Here is an 11,339-nt window from a genome sequence, read left to right on the forward strand (position 1 = left end):
CTTTCTCTCTGCTTCTCTTAGTGGAAGACACTGATGGATGATGAGCGCTGCTGTTCTTTTTAAAAAAAAAATACTCTCTGTCTCCTCTAGGCCCTTTTTTACATACTGGATCACCTTTGTCCATTTGCTAATCACTATCCTGGCTGTATGCATCTATGGTATTGCACCAGTGGGCTTTTCCCAGCATGAGACGGTTGATTCTGTGAGTAACAGTGTAGTTGTGATTAAAGTTATTATAGTTTTGTATTTTTCATTCATCTTTTATTTCATTTTCGTTTTCATTTCAGTTGAGTTTCCAGAGTGGGTTTACTCATTTCAGTTTTATTGTCTTTATTGTTGAAAAATGCTTAGTTTTAGTTTTGTTTTTAATTGTTTCAGTATTAGTTTAAGGTTTTTCTTATAAAGAAGATTTGAGAGGCTCACAGTTTGTATTACAACACAAGCACAACACTTTGTGACTCACAGTCATGTAGACATCTCAGTCTCAGCAAATAGATGACCAATGCCTCCTCCTGTGGCTGTGTTGACAAAGACTGAAACTAAAACTAAACACATGTCCTGTGTATTTGTATTTTATTTTAGTTAGTTTTTTAAGCACACAATATTGTTTTGGTTGTTTTTTTTCACACCTAGTTTTAGTTTTGAGTCCAGCTTTAATTAGCTATAATAACTTTGGTTGTGATGAGCCTCTTTGTTAGCACCTTAACAATATTTTCATCTCGTTACGACTTCTCTCTTATTGGTTGTACTCTGTGATTTCGATCTCTCCTGATTTAGGTTTTAAGAAACAAAGGTGTGTATGAAAATGTCAAGTTTGTACAGCAGGAGAACTTTTGGATCGGACCGGGTTCGGTAAGCACTTTTCTCTTGATTGTGTTTCACGGATAAATGAAATAATAAAAGCAGTAATGTATTTAAATAAATACTTTTTTCCTTCATCAATCCATTGTTAGGAATATCTGATCCACTTGGGGGCCAAATACTCTCCATGCATGCGACAGGACAAGCAGGTGCATGATCTAATCAGGGACAAGAGAGCAATCGAACGTAACTCTGCCTGCTGCGTGCGGAACGATCGCTCCGGCTGCGTCCAAACCTCAGAGGAGGAATGCTCGGTATGTAAACAAACCCAGTTCTTTTTTGTGCCCCCTGACCTTTATAATTCAACTATAGATAGGAGCTGTGGGCGATTCTAACCGCCTCTGTCTGTGGTTTTATTGCTAGAGTACTCTAGCTGTGTGGGTAAAGTGGCCGAAGCATTCCAGCACCCCCCAGTTAAATGGTAAATACAGACAGCACGGCTCTGTGTGCCATCAGGACCCCAGGTGAGATACACCAGCAGTTCCTCCGTTTCAAAGTGCACAGTGTGAATGAATACTGGGCAGGGATGTCGTGATTTACCAATATTAATAATGAAATATTAATATCGTGTTGATCATACACATTCAGACTGATAAACTAAACATGCTCGTCTTCCCTCAGAAAATGAGGATGAGAAAACTGGAACATTAAATCACAGTGTTTCATAGTGGTTAGTTGTTTTGTCTCAGCTGACACTGTATTGATGGCAGGTATTCGGCCTTGAGGACGTTTTGTTCATCAGTTTATCAGTGTAATAGCTCTTTTTGTATGCGTCTGTACAGTTATGGCGACAGACAGACAGACAGATCTCTCCACCCTCCTACACTCGTATTTCTAGTGCTATTTATTTGCCAAAAAAATAGACAAATTTCACAATAAACAAAGTTAAAGTTTAATTAAACATTTTCTATTTTCTGTAGTTATTGTGATTGCATCATTATTGTGAATGTTTTTGGCCACAATAATCTGTTATTTTTACATTTTTACATTGTTTGTCTCGTTACAGGATATGTCTGGAGCCTGCCTCGGTATCACCTCATGAATGGCCTGATGACATCACAAAGTGGCCGGTGAGTACAGTAAAACCCCGACGGAGGGATATTATAGATTATAGATTATACATCAGGTTGTACAAAAAATTATATAATCTGACTTTTATGTAATGTTTGGGGGAATTAATCGTGTTTGTTCCAGTGTTTCATTCATTTAAAGGAACACAGTTACACAAAGTTACAAATACATTGGTACTGGCAGGATGTGTCCTCTATGACAGATGTGCCATTGGGTAATGTTACCAGCAGCATATTTCAGTCTAATCCGGTGGAAGGACTATTTAATAACAGTGATGTGCTACTGCTGTATTTATGAGGGCTGTTGCAGAGTTGTAAGATGAATTTCCTCTCCAGAGACCGTACAGGGGGCGAAATCCTGTTTTCATTTTGATGAAGCAGGGAAGGATATCACATGTTGGCACTGCGTTCTGATGAAGATTTAAAGCTTTAAACTGCTGCTTGCAAAAAACTAAAACCAAACTGCTCTGTCTTACAGATTTGTACCAGGTACAACACAGGAAACCACACCAACCTGCCTCATATAGACTGTACCATCACAGGCCGACCCTGCTGCATTGGAACCAAAGGGAGGTGAGAAGAGCTAATGAACCTACGGCGAGCTTTTATCATGGTGGACTAGTTAGACGCGTGACATCTGACCAGTTTACTAATGAAGTAATTGCTTTTTGCTTTCTTCAAGGTGTGAAATCACATCCCGGGAATATTGTGACTTCATGAAGGGCTACTTTCATGAGGAGGCTACTCTCTGCTCTCAAGTAAGAAACTCTTAACTATACACAAATGAAACATGTCATTATCTCATGGGGAAAAAAAGAACACTGTTAAATGCAAAACAGTGAAAAACTTAAGTTGCCCAGCTATTTTTAATCATGTACCATTTTGTTTATTTAAATTAGACATTTCATCATCTCATGGGAAAAAAATAGGGAAGCTTTAAATGCAAACTTGTTCTATTTTGTGTTTCTGATTACCACAACAGAGGTTAGAACTCACTAAACATTTATATGTGTAAGAAATGTGTACAGACACTCGTCTGTCATTCGTGATCCTTGATTATCACATTAATATGAGTTTGAAAAAAGTCTTGAATGTTTGAAAAATAATATTTTTTTGTGTGTTCAAGGTTTAGAAAATGCTTACATTTGAATATACTTATTGAGAAGTGCTTGATTTTTAACATAATCTGGTCTTTCATCTACAATATCACGCATGTAAACCTGTTTTCAATTGTATGTCACACGGTTACATTTTTGTTTATTTTCCTTTTCAAATCAGATCACGCAGGCATGTGTTTTTGATTATGTCCTGTGTTTTCAGCAGGATATATATTATATTATATTATATTATATTGTATTTTATTATATTTTATTTTATTTCATTATATTATATTATATTTTATTATATTTTATTTTATTTCATTATATTATATTTCATTATATTATATTATATTATATTATATTATATTATATTATATTATATTATATTATATTATATTATATTATATTATATTATATTATATTATGTTAAAGGCTTCAAGAGTCTGGAACTTTTTGGTTTCATCTCACTTGAAAGTGTTTGAATATCCGTCTCAAAAAGTTGTACGATCCCCGATTAATAGTATGTGTCATATTCTTTCTTCCCTTGATCGATGTTTATGTGTCGTGTGAGTTTCAGTATGACTGGGGGGCATTAATATGCTGTGCTTTGTCCTTCTGCAGGTGCACTGCATGGATGATGTATGTGGACTGTTGCCTTTCCTCAACCCTGAGATCCCAGATCAGTTTTACAGGCTCTGGCTCTCACTTTTCCTACATGCTGGGTGAGTTAGTAGCTGTCAGGATCATGGAAGGAAATTTTGCTTATTCTAAGATTTACTTGGCAAAAGAAGCGCACCCAAGGGACTGGGCGGGGGGTTTATTTCAGAATCAGGTTGCCAAGTAAGTTTTCACGTTACAATTAGCCTTTGTATATTGGTGCATAATCAAAAAACAAATATGAAATAGAGATAATTACAATACAGAATGAGAAAAAGATAATAGCTGTACATTTGATTGTACTGTTGAAGGTGTTTTAAATAATTTTGTGTAGTGACTTTAGTATAGTTATTAAGTCAGCTGTGAACATGATTAGAGAGAAAAAGAAAGAAGCCTACATACTGTATGTAAAGCACTTAGCATCCAATACTGCAAATACAAGCAAATCTTAATAACCGGAAGCACAATTGAGCAGATAAGATTAGCCTGTGAATCATTCAAAATGGCATTTTAGAGCCGAGAGCTTTTGTCTCAGCCTAATACACAAGTTCAGTGGTTTCAATGACTGTGTTTGCACCCAGGGGTGAGGAGCAGGATGATTAAAAGATCAGAATCAGAGTCTGGTTCACTGGCCAGAGATGTTTGGCACATACAAGGAAATTGTCTCCAGTAGCTCTTGGTGTACTCACAGTCACATCTCAGCAAAAGAAATGAACAGAAAGATAAACAGACTTTCAGAAAATATAGAAAAAAGACACAAACAACAGAGAGGAACAATAAACAGCAGAATAAAGAAGCACAGCAGCAGAGTGCATACAGTGTTGGAATAAACAGTATATGGGTAGGTCCATTAACACTGCATCTATCAGTGGTACATTTTTACCAAAGTACTGTGATATTCTTGTGAAATAAAAAGTCAGTCAGCACAAAGAGCTGACCTCACTGTTAAGAGGAGCAGTGCTTCATCTTCAATGCTCTCTGTTATCTGTCTCCTGGGTAATTAAACAAAGTGCCCTCGCTACACGAACTCATTAAGCTCCAGTGAGATAGAGACCGATTTTGTTGATGGGCAAAGTCAAGGGGCTGTTTGCCGCCTCTACGCAGAGGAATTATCCTCCAGACTTTGAACTACATACGTCACATTGCACACACATGAGCGCCGTGTCCGTTTGTGTCCTCCCAGGATCCTTCACTGCCTGGTGTCGGTGGCTTTCCAGATGACCATCCTGAGGGACCTGGAGAAGCTGGCGGGCTGGCTGCGCATCTCAATCATTTACATCCTCAGCGGCATCACTGGCAACTTAGCGTCAGCCATCTTCCTGCCCTACAGAGCAGAGGTGATCACCAGTCTCACAAAACATCAGTGCACAAATATCCCAGTGCATTCACAAGTCAACAACACTATATCATTCAGATAACTTTAAAATCACGTGATAAATGTTTGTGAACATATTTCCGCGGGCTTACGTTCCTCTTTTTGCTGTCTTTGTCTCAGGTGGGGCCAGCTGGCTCTCAGTTTGGGATCCTGGCCTGCCTGTTTGTGGAGTTGTTTCAGAGCTGGCAGATCCTCGCTCAGCCCTGGAGGGCCTTCACCAAGCTGCTGTGTGTGGTGCTCTTCCTCTTTGCCTTTGGGCTGTTGCCCTGGATCGACAATTTTGCCCACATTTGTGGCTTCATCTCTGGCTTCTTCCTGTCCTTCGCCTTCTTACCCTACATCAGCTTTGGCCGTATGGACCTGTATCGCAAACGCTGTCAGATCATTGTCTTCCTGCTGGTGTTTGTCGGGCTCTTCTCAGGCCTTGTGGTGCTCTTCTATGTCTACCCAATCAAGTGTGAGTGGTGCGAGTTGCTCACCTGCATCCCCTTCACGGACAAATTCTGTGAGAAGTACGACCTCAACGCTCACCTCCACTGAAGTGTGGACAGCGTGAGCACAACAGGACGGCATCAGGTCAAAAGATGTGGACTGAGAGATGAAATCAGCCAGTCTGTGTCTCCGCTGTCTGCCCCTGTGTGACAGTGGGACTGCCCCCTTCTCTGTGAACAATGACGATATATTTGTGTTTTTTTTACTCTTGTCAGTATGAATACCTATGCCACTCATCTTAAGGACTTCCTTTAATCACCTCCCTGTTCACCGGCAGTCATTGTCACTCCTTCACTGTCCAGTGAAGCAAAGGTATAGCACTTCTGAACCTCATCAAAGATCCCAGCTGCTCTTTACATGTAAGGCAGGAATTAGAGAAGCCGCCGCTGGTACAGAGAGAAGGAATATTGTTTTTTACATTCACACCAGACATAGGGTTTATTAGTATTCAGGCAACCTCATAAATACGCAGGGACAAAAGTCAGATATTGATGCCTTTGGTGCCTTGTTGATAAATGTACCAACTACTGCCATATTTTTGTTACATTATGCTGAGCACTCGAATGTTTTCCTTTTATTTGTTTATTGCTTCTCAAGAAGTGATGATTGTTTTAAACGCGGTAGTGTTTTAGCTACCTGTCTACTCACATGTAACTGAAAACAACAGTAAAAAAAAAATCTACAAATGAAAACGGTCTGTGACTTTTTCTCAATTACCAGAAAAAATGCTTTTTGAAGATTGTTTTATAGTTTATTCAAATTATGCAACAAAGAAACAGCAAATTTCTGCCACAAATTTTCAATCAACAATCCAAGCGTTTTTAATGGCTGCTTGATCAATATTTATAGTAATGACACTATGAATTCATCACACCTTTTGATTTATATGATTTACCAAAATAGAACAGTATTTTAACTCAAGATATAATGATCTAGATTTCAATTAATTACAGTACAAACAGTAAATTGTGAAAGATTTCACAAATATATAAATGGAAAAACAACATTAAGCTCACAAGATGCTACCGGTAATGGAGGGAATATAATATGATGTGTGATTAGTCAAATTATCAACTGGCTTTTCTTTTCTTTTTTGTTGTTGTTGCATGAATCCGCTCTTGGTCCTCTCTGTCCTCACACAGTCCTCGCTCCGTGTTCAGTAGGATGTTGTGAGGTGCCGACACATAGGAGGTCCAGTAAGACCTTGTTACCAATACTGAACCCAGTCCACTGGTGCACACTGGCCCTGCGCCGCTATCTGTCCATCTGCCAGCTGTGTTTGTTAATCTTTTCTGCCCTGAGTCCATGTTGGAGGTGAGAAAGAAGAAGGAGGGTGAGGTAGGGGCTGATGGACTAGCAGCCGCTGTTCCGCCGTGCGTACGCCTGCCCTCCGAGCATGTACTCCATCTCTTGGAAGTGCATGTTGGATATGCAGATGGCTGAGGGCCCTTTCTCCTTGAAGCCAGCCTTGAGGTAGAATGGCACCAGGAAGTCCTCGCATATCAGCAGAGCGCGGCGGAGGCCCGGGACGCAGCGCAGGTACTGCAAGTAGCGCCACAGGAGGATGGAGCCCTTGCCTTGCTGGCGACAGTGACGGTGTACTGAAAGCACATGGATGTGCACGGTGGGGGTGCCCGGGACATGGTGAGTCATTGCCTCCTGGAGAAAAGAGATCACATAGAAGTGTTTTGTCAAAGTTTGTCAAAATCATTTGATAAGAGGGAACAAAGTTTGTCTTCCGCACGTTGTTTCATACCTGTGAAAGCCTGTCCTTGTCCCAGCCAGAGCCGATGATGAAAGCCACCAGCTGTCCCTCCTCAAACCAGCCCAGCGACAGCTCAGGGCACTGGCCCAGGAAGTTAAGCACTTCATCCAGGGTAAGTGGACACTCCCCAGAGACAGAGACAAATGCTGCAAGGTGAAAAGAACCAGTTCATACAGTGAGTCATGTCCTGAGAGTCATGAAGATGACGATCCAGGCAAAGACTTCAAGATGAAAGAAACACGCTGTCTGTCAAGTTAAAACTTCCACTAAGATGATATTGACGATCCAAAAGCAGAATATGACAATGACAGAATGGAAATACAGTAAAAGCCTTTATGAATGTGTCATTTCAGTGAAGTTCTTAGCTGATGATACACAATGTTAAAACACACACCAGGTCAGTTACATGCCGTGTAATTTTGTTTGTGAACAGCAGAAACTTGACTTACCTTCTCGCTCAATCTCAAACACGCTGATGGCGTCCTGCGGCGTGAGGTTCCTGAACTCGCTGGCGGGGAGCGTGTGTCGTCTCTGCCGCAGGGGGCTGACCACACTGACCGGCGTCTTCAGGAAAAAGGGCTTGAGGAACGGAGAGCCACTGACCTGCTGTGTCATGATGCCTCAACAATACAAGACAAGAGGTTCTGATTATTTGTTAATAATCTTTTGTTAACCTGTCGTCTTGTCTTTTTTTCTGCCTTTTGCAATATGGATTTTACACTGTAAGCACAGTCAAACCCTGCCAACCAAACTTTCCGTGTTCTCTGTGTGTCCTACAGCTCTGACTGTAATGTATCTCACTTCAGTAGGTAAGTGCTGACCTCCCTGTCCTCTCCTCCTCCTCCTTCTCCTCCTCCTCCTTTGCTTTCTCTCTGATCTCATACTGTAAAGTGGTCGTCTCAAAGTAGGATAACTGTCTGTGCACGTGCCTCCAAAGTCTCTAAATCCCCTGCTTTCAAATGACAGACATCGTGGTCTTGGGGTATTTCTTTTGTGATACAGACAACGCTGTAGTTGCAGCTTTTCATTGTGCATATTAGAATTTGACGCTAATTTAGGTTTAACTTTGGCTCCGGGTATAGACAGCAATCATTTGCATATTCCCCACTCATTAATTAAGAAAATCTGTGGTACATTCTAGATATTAATTGTGTGATAAGTATCTTTTTGCCAGATCAGATGAGAAACGCCCAGGCAGATTAATTATATCACCTTCATCAGGAAAATGCTGTTGTTGAGAAATAATGACAGATGAGGATTTTTATTTTTTTTTATCGTTATGGACTAGTCATAGATATTTTGTGGCTTCAGTAGAGCACATGTATATACATTTGCACATTCACTTACTGTATATTCAGGTATGCATATTCAGGTATTTTCAGGGTGGGGATGAGCGAGCCGTTGTGTGACTGGATGCAGTGATACACATGATTTCGGAGATCAAGGGCTTGTGGGTTAATTTATCTGTTCTGAGTGCGGGGGGGAGATTTGTCTGGATTGCTGTTGGGATGATTTCGTGCCTCAGAGGTTTAGCGCAGACTAATTAAATGAGAGAGCACTTGCTTTGACTGCCCTGAGGTAAACCTGTTTACACACATTTGTTTGCCCCTCAAAACACAGATGAGTAATTTAAGTGCACTGTAAATGATTATTTTTATTGAAAGATAATCCTAAAACCCTGCATCATAAATTCTCACTTAAAAGAGCACGAAGCCCTGCTTTCATTTATAGTTAATTGTGGTTGTTTAAGTGTCTAATAGTTACTTTTCCAAAAGCTTTTCTTTGTCAAGCGTCTGCAAATTCTGAAAGTAAACCTGCAGGCTGCTCTTGAAGTGATCTTATCTATTTCTCTTCACACCACAGTCACCTGGCTTGAGGCTTAACCCTGATATCATTTAATGTAGCCTCAGGAGATCCAACCAAAATAGACTTGTTTTAAGGATTAAAGTTTCGCTCCGCTGCTTCCTCTTGGCTTTCACTACAGTGATGAATGGGAAATCTCTCACGTCATCTGGACAGCTGGCCAATCACGATCTGCTTGTGAGATCATCAGATGTTGGATACATGGTTGTACAAAGATGAAACGACCTTTTCTGACCTGCAGCTCTGTCAATCTGTGCGGCCTGTGAGGGGACAGGCCGTCTGAAATAATTCCTCACGGCCTCTTAAAACAGCCTGTTATAGCCAATCGCATAACGAGGCTGAGTTTTGACTTTTTAGACACACATTGCACACATTTTCTCAGTGTATTATGTTTTTACAGGCACGCTTGAGGCATCCTCATTAAACATTACACTGGCGTACACCTGTTAGTCCAGTTAAGCAGAGAGCCACAGTGAACCAAGACAGCAGAGGAATGTCATTATGGCTGAAATATGACACAACTTCCACCTTTCAGAGAGCTCAGTAGCCTGAAAATTCATCCTGTAATGAGCTGTCGCACAACACCAGGCTATTATATGTTCTTCATCGGCACTAAATAAAGCATACGGTATGTATGCAGGCCAGTTCAGTTCAAGATGAGACCATTTGCTTGACAAAAACCACATATAATCACAGATATTTTGTTTTTTAATGTATAACTTACCTATAAATAGCACAAGGCCCTATCTACCTGCCCAGTAAAAACTAAAACAATGGCATTGTGTCAGAGTTTTAAAGGTTCAATCCATATCTTTGTGACCATAAATCTACATTAGAGGGGTTTATTTTGGAGATAGAAAGAGAGAATTTTGTAAGTTTGTAATGTAAGCAAATCTTTAACAGCATCCTAAAACATGAATATAAACCTCGATTTAGTTGTTTTCCATTTCAGCATTTAGTGATAGCAGGTTATAATCTTGTAATATATAATCTCTAGGATAATATTACAACAGATTATTTTGCTCTAAATATGTGTGTGGATGCGCAGCTTTGCAGTGAGCTAAACATACTTCCCATAAAAATAGTACTGGACATAAATTCAATGGGAAAACGATGAGATTCCACATAATAATTTAAAAAACTGATTAACAAAAGTATAAACTAGCTGTTAAATTAGCTGTGCAATCAGTGTTATTTAAAGTAAAAAGAGTAAAACGTTTATTAATTTTACTAAATCACAAAAAACAGCAATGAGAGATAAAAAGAATTATACATGACACAGATACATTTCCAGTATCTGTGTCATGTACGTTTGTCCACTGACCCTGAGTCTGTTCAGTCCGAAGGGCAAAGTGAACGTGATCACAGATTATTGCGGATTCTTTGGCTCCAAAGTCACCAAAGTAAATATTTGAAAGCATTTGTCTGAAGCCACATATCTTCTTAACATTCAGACAAACAAATCAGGAGAAAACTAACTTTGTTTGACGCCTGCCTTTGTCTCACCATCGTACTCTAGTGAGATCTGAACCGGCGGGAGCAATCTACAACTGTAAAAAGTACCATTGTGCGTTTTAACATTAACCAAAGATGAGCAAATGCCCTTGTTGTACTTTCAAGCTGAGTGTGTGTGTGTGTGTGTGTGTGTGTGTGTGTGTGTGTGTGTGTGTGTGTGTGTGTGTGTGTGTGTGTGTGTGTGTGTGTGTGTGTGTGTGTGTGTGTGTGTGTGTGTGTGATCCACTTGGCTCTGACTCAGCTCTAATTACTTTGTTGATAATGCAGGTTGTACTGTTTTATCCTTCGGCCGTCTGGTACCTGAGGTGGTTTATTTACCAGCGACACACGAACCAAGTGAAACCCTCACAGGTTTTCTGGTTGACATCAAATAGTCTGTTTTTGTTTTGTTTTTTTAAGTTAAAATCAAGTTAACGACCTCATAAAACTGTACTTGAAAGAAAGAAAGTTCACAACAAACAAAAGTTATTTTTTTGACAGAACTCATCAGAAATCCTAATAATATAATATAATATAATAATAAAAAACCCTGTCAGGTCCAGACGGTCTTTTGATTGGAGGATGAGCCGAGGGCCTGACTGTTTTAACAGAAGTCTATGGTTCATGTGTTATAAAGCAGCTGCAGTAACCATAATCCACAT

General features: G+C 40.0%; 2 protein-coding genes across 4 annotated transcripts in view; one reads left to right on the forward strand and one right to left on the reverse strand.

Annotated features, from left to right (window-relative positions):
• Window positions 1-6,227, forward strand: part of rhbdf1a (rhomboid 5 homolog 1a (Drosophila)) — a 28,280-nt gene extending 22,053 nt beyond the window's left edge. For all 3 annotated transcript variants that reach the window (XM_070848050.1, XM_070848051.1, XM_070848052.1), the window contains 10 exons: window positions 91-202; window positions 778-852; window positions 954-1,115; window positions 1,225-1,325; window positions 1,868-1,931; window positions 2,410-2,504; window positions 2,614-2,689; window positions 3,653-3,753; window positions 4,872-5,025; window positions 5,184-6,227. In XM_070848050.1, the coding sequence (XP_070704151.1) occupies window positions 91-202; window positions 778-852; window positions 954-1,115; window positions 1,225-1,325; window positions 1,868-1,931; window positions 2,410-2,504; window positions 2,614-2,689; window positions 3,653-3,753; window positions 4,872-5,025; window positions 5,184-5,603 (1,360 nt within the window). In that variant the 3' untranslated portion in view covers window positions 5,604-6,227. The remainder of the gene's footprint in view (window positions 1-90; window positions 203-777; window positions 853-953; window positions 1,116-1,224; window positions 1,326-1,867; window positions 1,932-2,409; window positions 2,505-2,613; window positions 2,690-3,652; window positions 3,754-4,871; window positions 5,026-5,183) is intronic.
• A 681-nt stretch (window positions 6,228-6,908) lies between these two features.
• On the reverse strand, window positions 6,909-7,935 carry aanat2 (arylalkylamine N-acetyltransferase 2). The gene is made up of 3 exons (XM_070848007.1): window positions 7,770-7,935; window positions 7,312-7,466; window positions 6,909-7,214 (listed from the first exon to the last, which is right to left on the reverse strand). The coding sequence occupies exons 1-3, from the start codon at window positions 7,933-7,935 to the stop codon at window positions 6,909-6,911; spliced, it is 627 nt and encodes a 208-aa protein (XP_070704108.1).
• Window positions 7,936-11,339: the final 3,404 nt, after the last annotated feature.

Source organism: Pempheris klunzingeri, chromosome 17 (genome assembly GCF_042242105.1).
Source record: "Pempheris klunzingeri isolate RE-2024b chromosome 17, fPemKlu1.hap1, whole genome shotgun sequence".
Classification (NCBI taxonomy): domain Eukaryota; kingdom Metazoa; phylum Chordata; class Actinopteri; order Acropomatiformes; family Pempheridae; genus Pempheris; species Pempheris klunzingeri.

What these genes read in the sequence shown, in the direction of transcription:
- aanat2 (XM_070848007.1), bottom strand. Translation starts at nt 7,935, where the DNA reads ATGACACAGCAGGTCAGTGGCTCTCCGTTCCTCAAGCCCTTTTTCCTG. An exon ending in GTTTGAGATTGAGCGAGAAG is followed by an intron (nt 7,467 to 7,769) that starts GTAAGTCAAGTT and finishes TTCACCTTGCAG; the next exon opens with CATTTGTCTCTGTCTCTGGG. An exon ending in ACAAGGACAGGCTTTCACAG is followed by an intron (nt 7,215 to 7,311) that starts GTATGAAACAAC and finishes TCTTTTCTCCAG; the next exon opens with GAGGCAATGACTCACCATGT.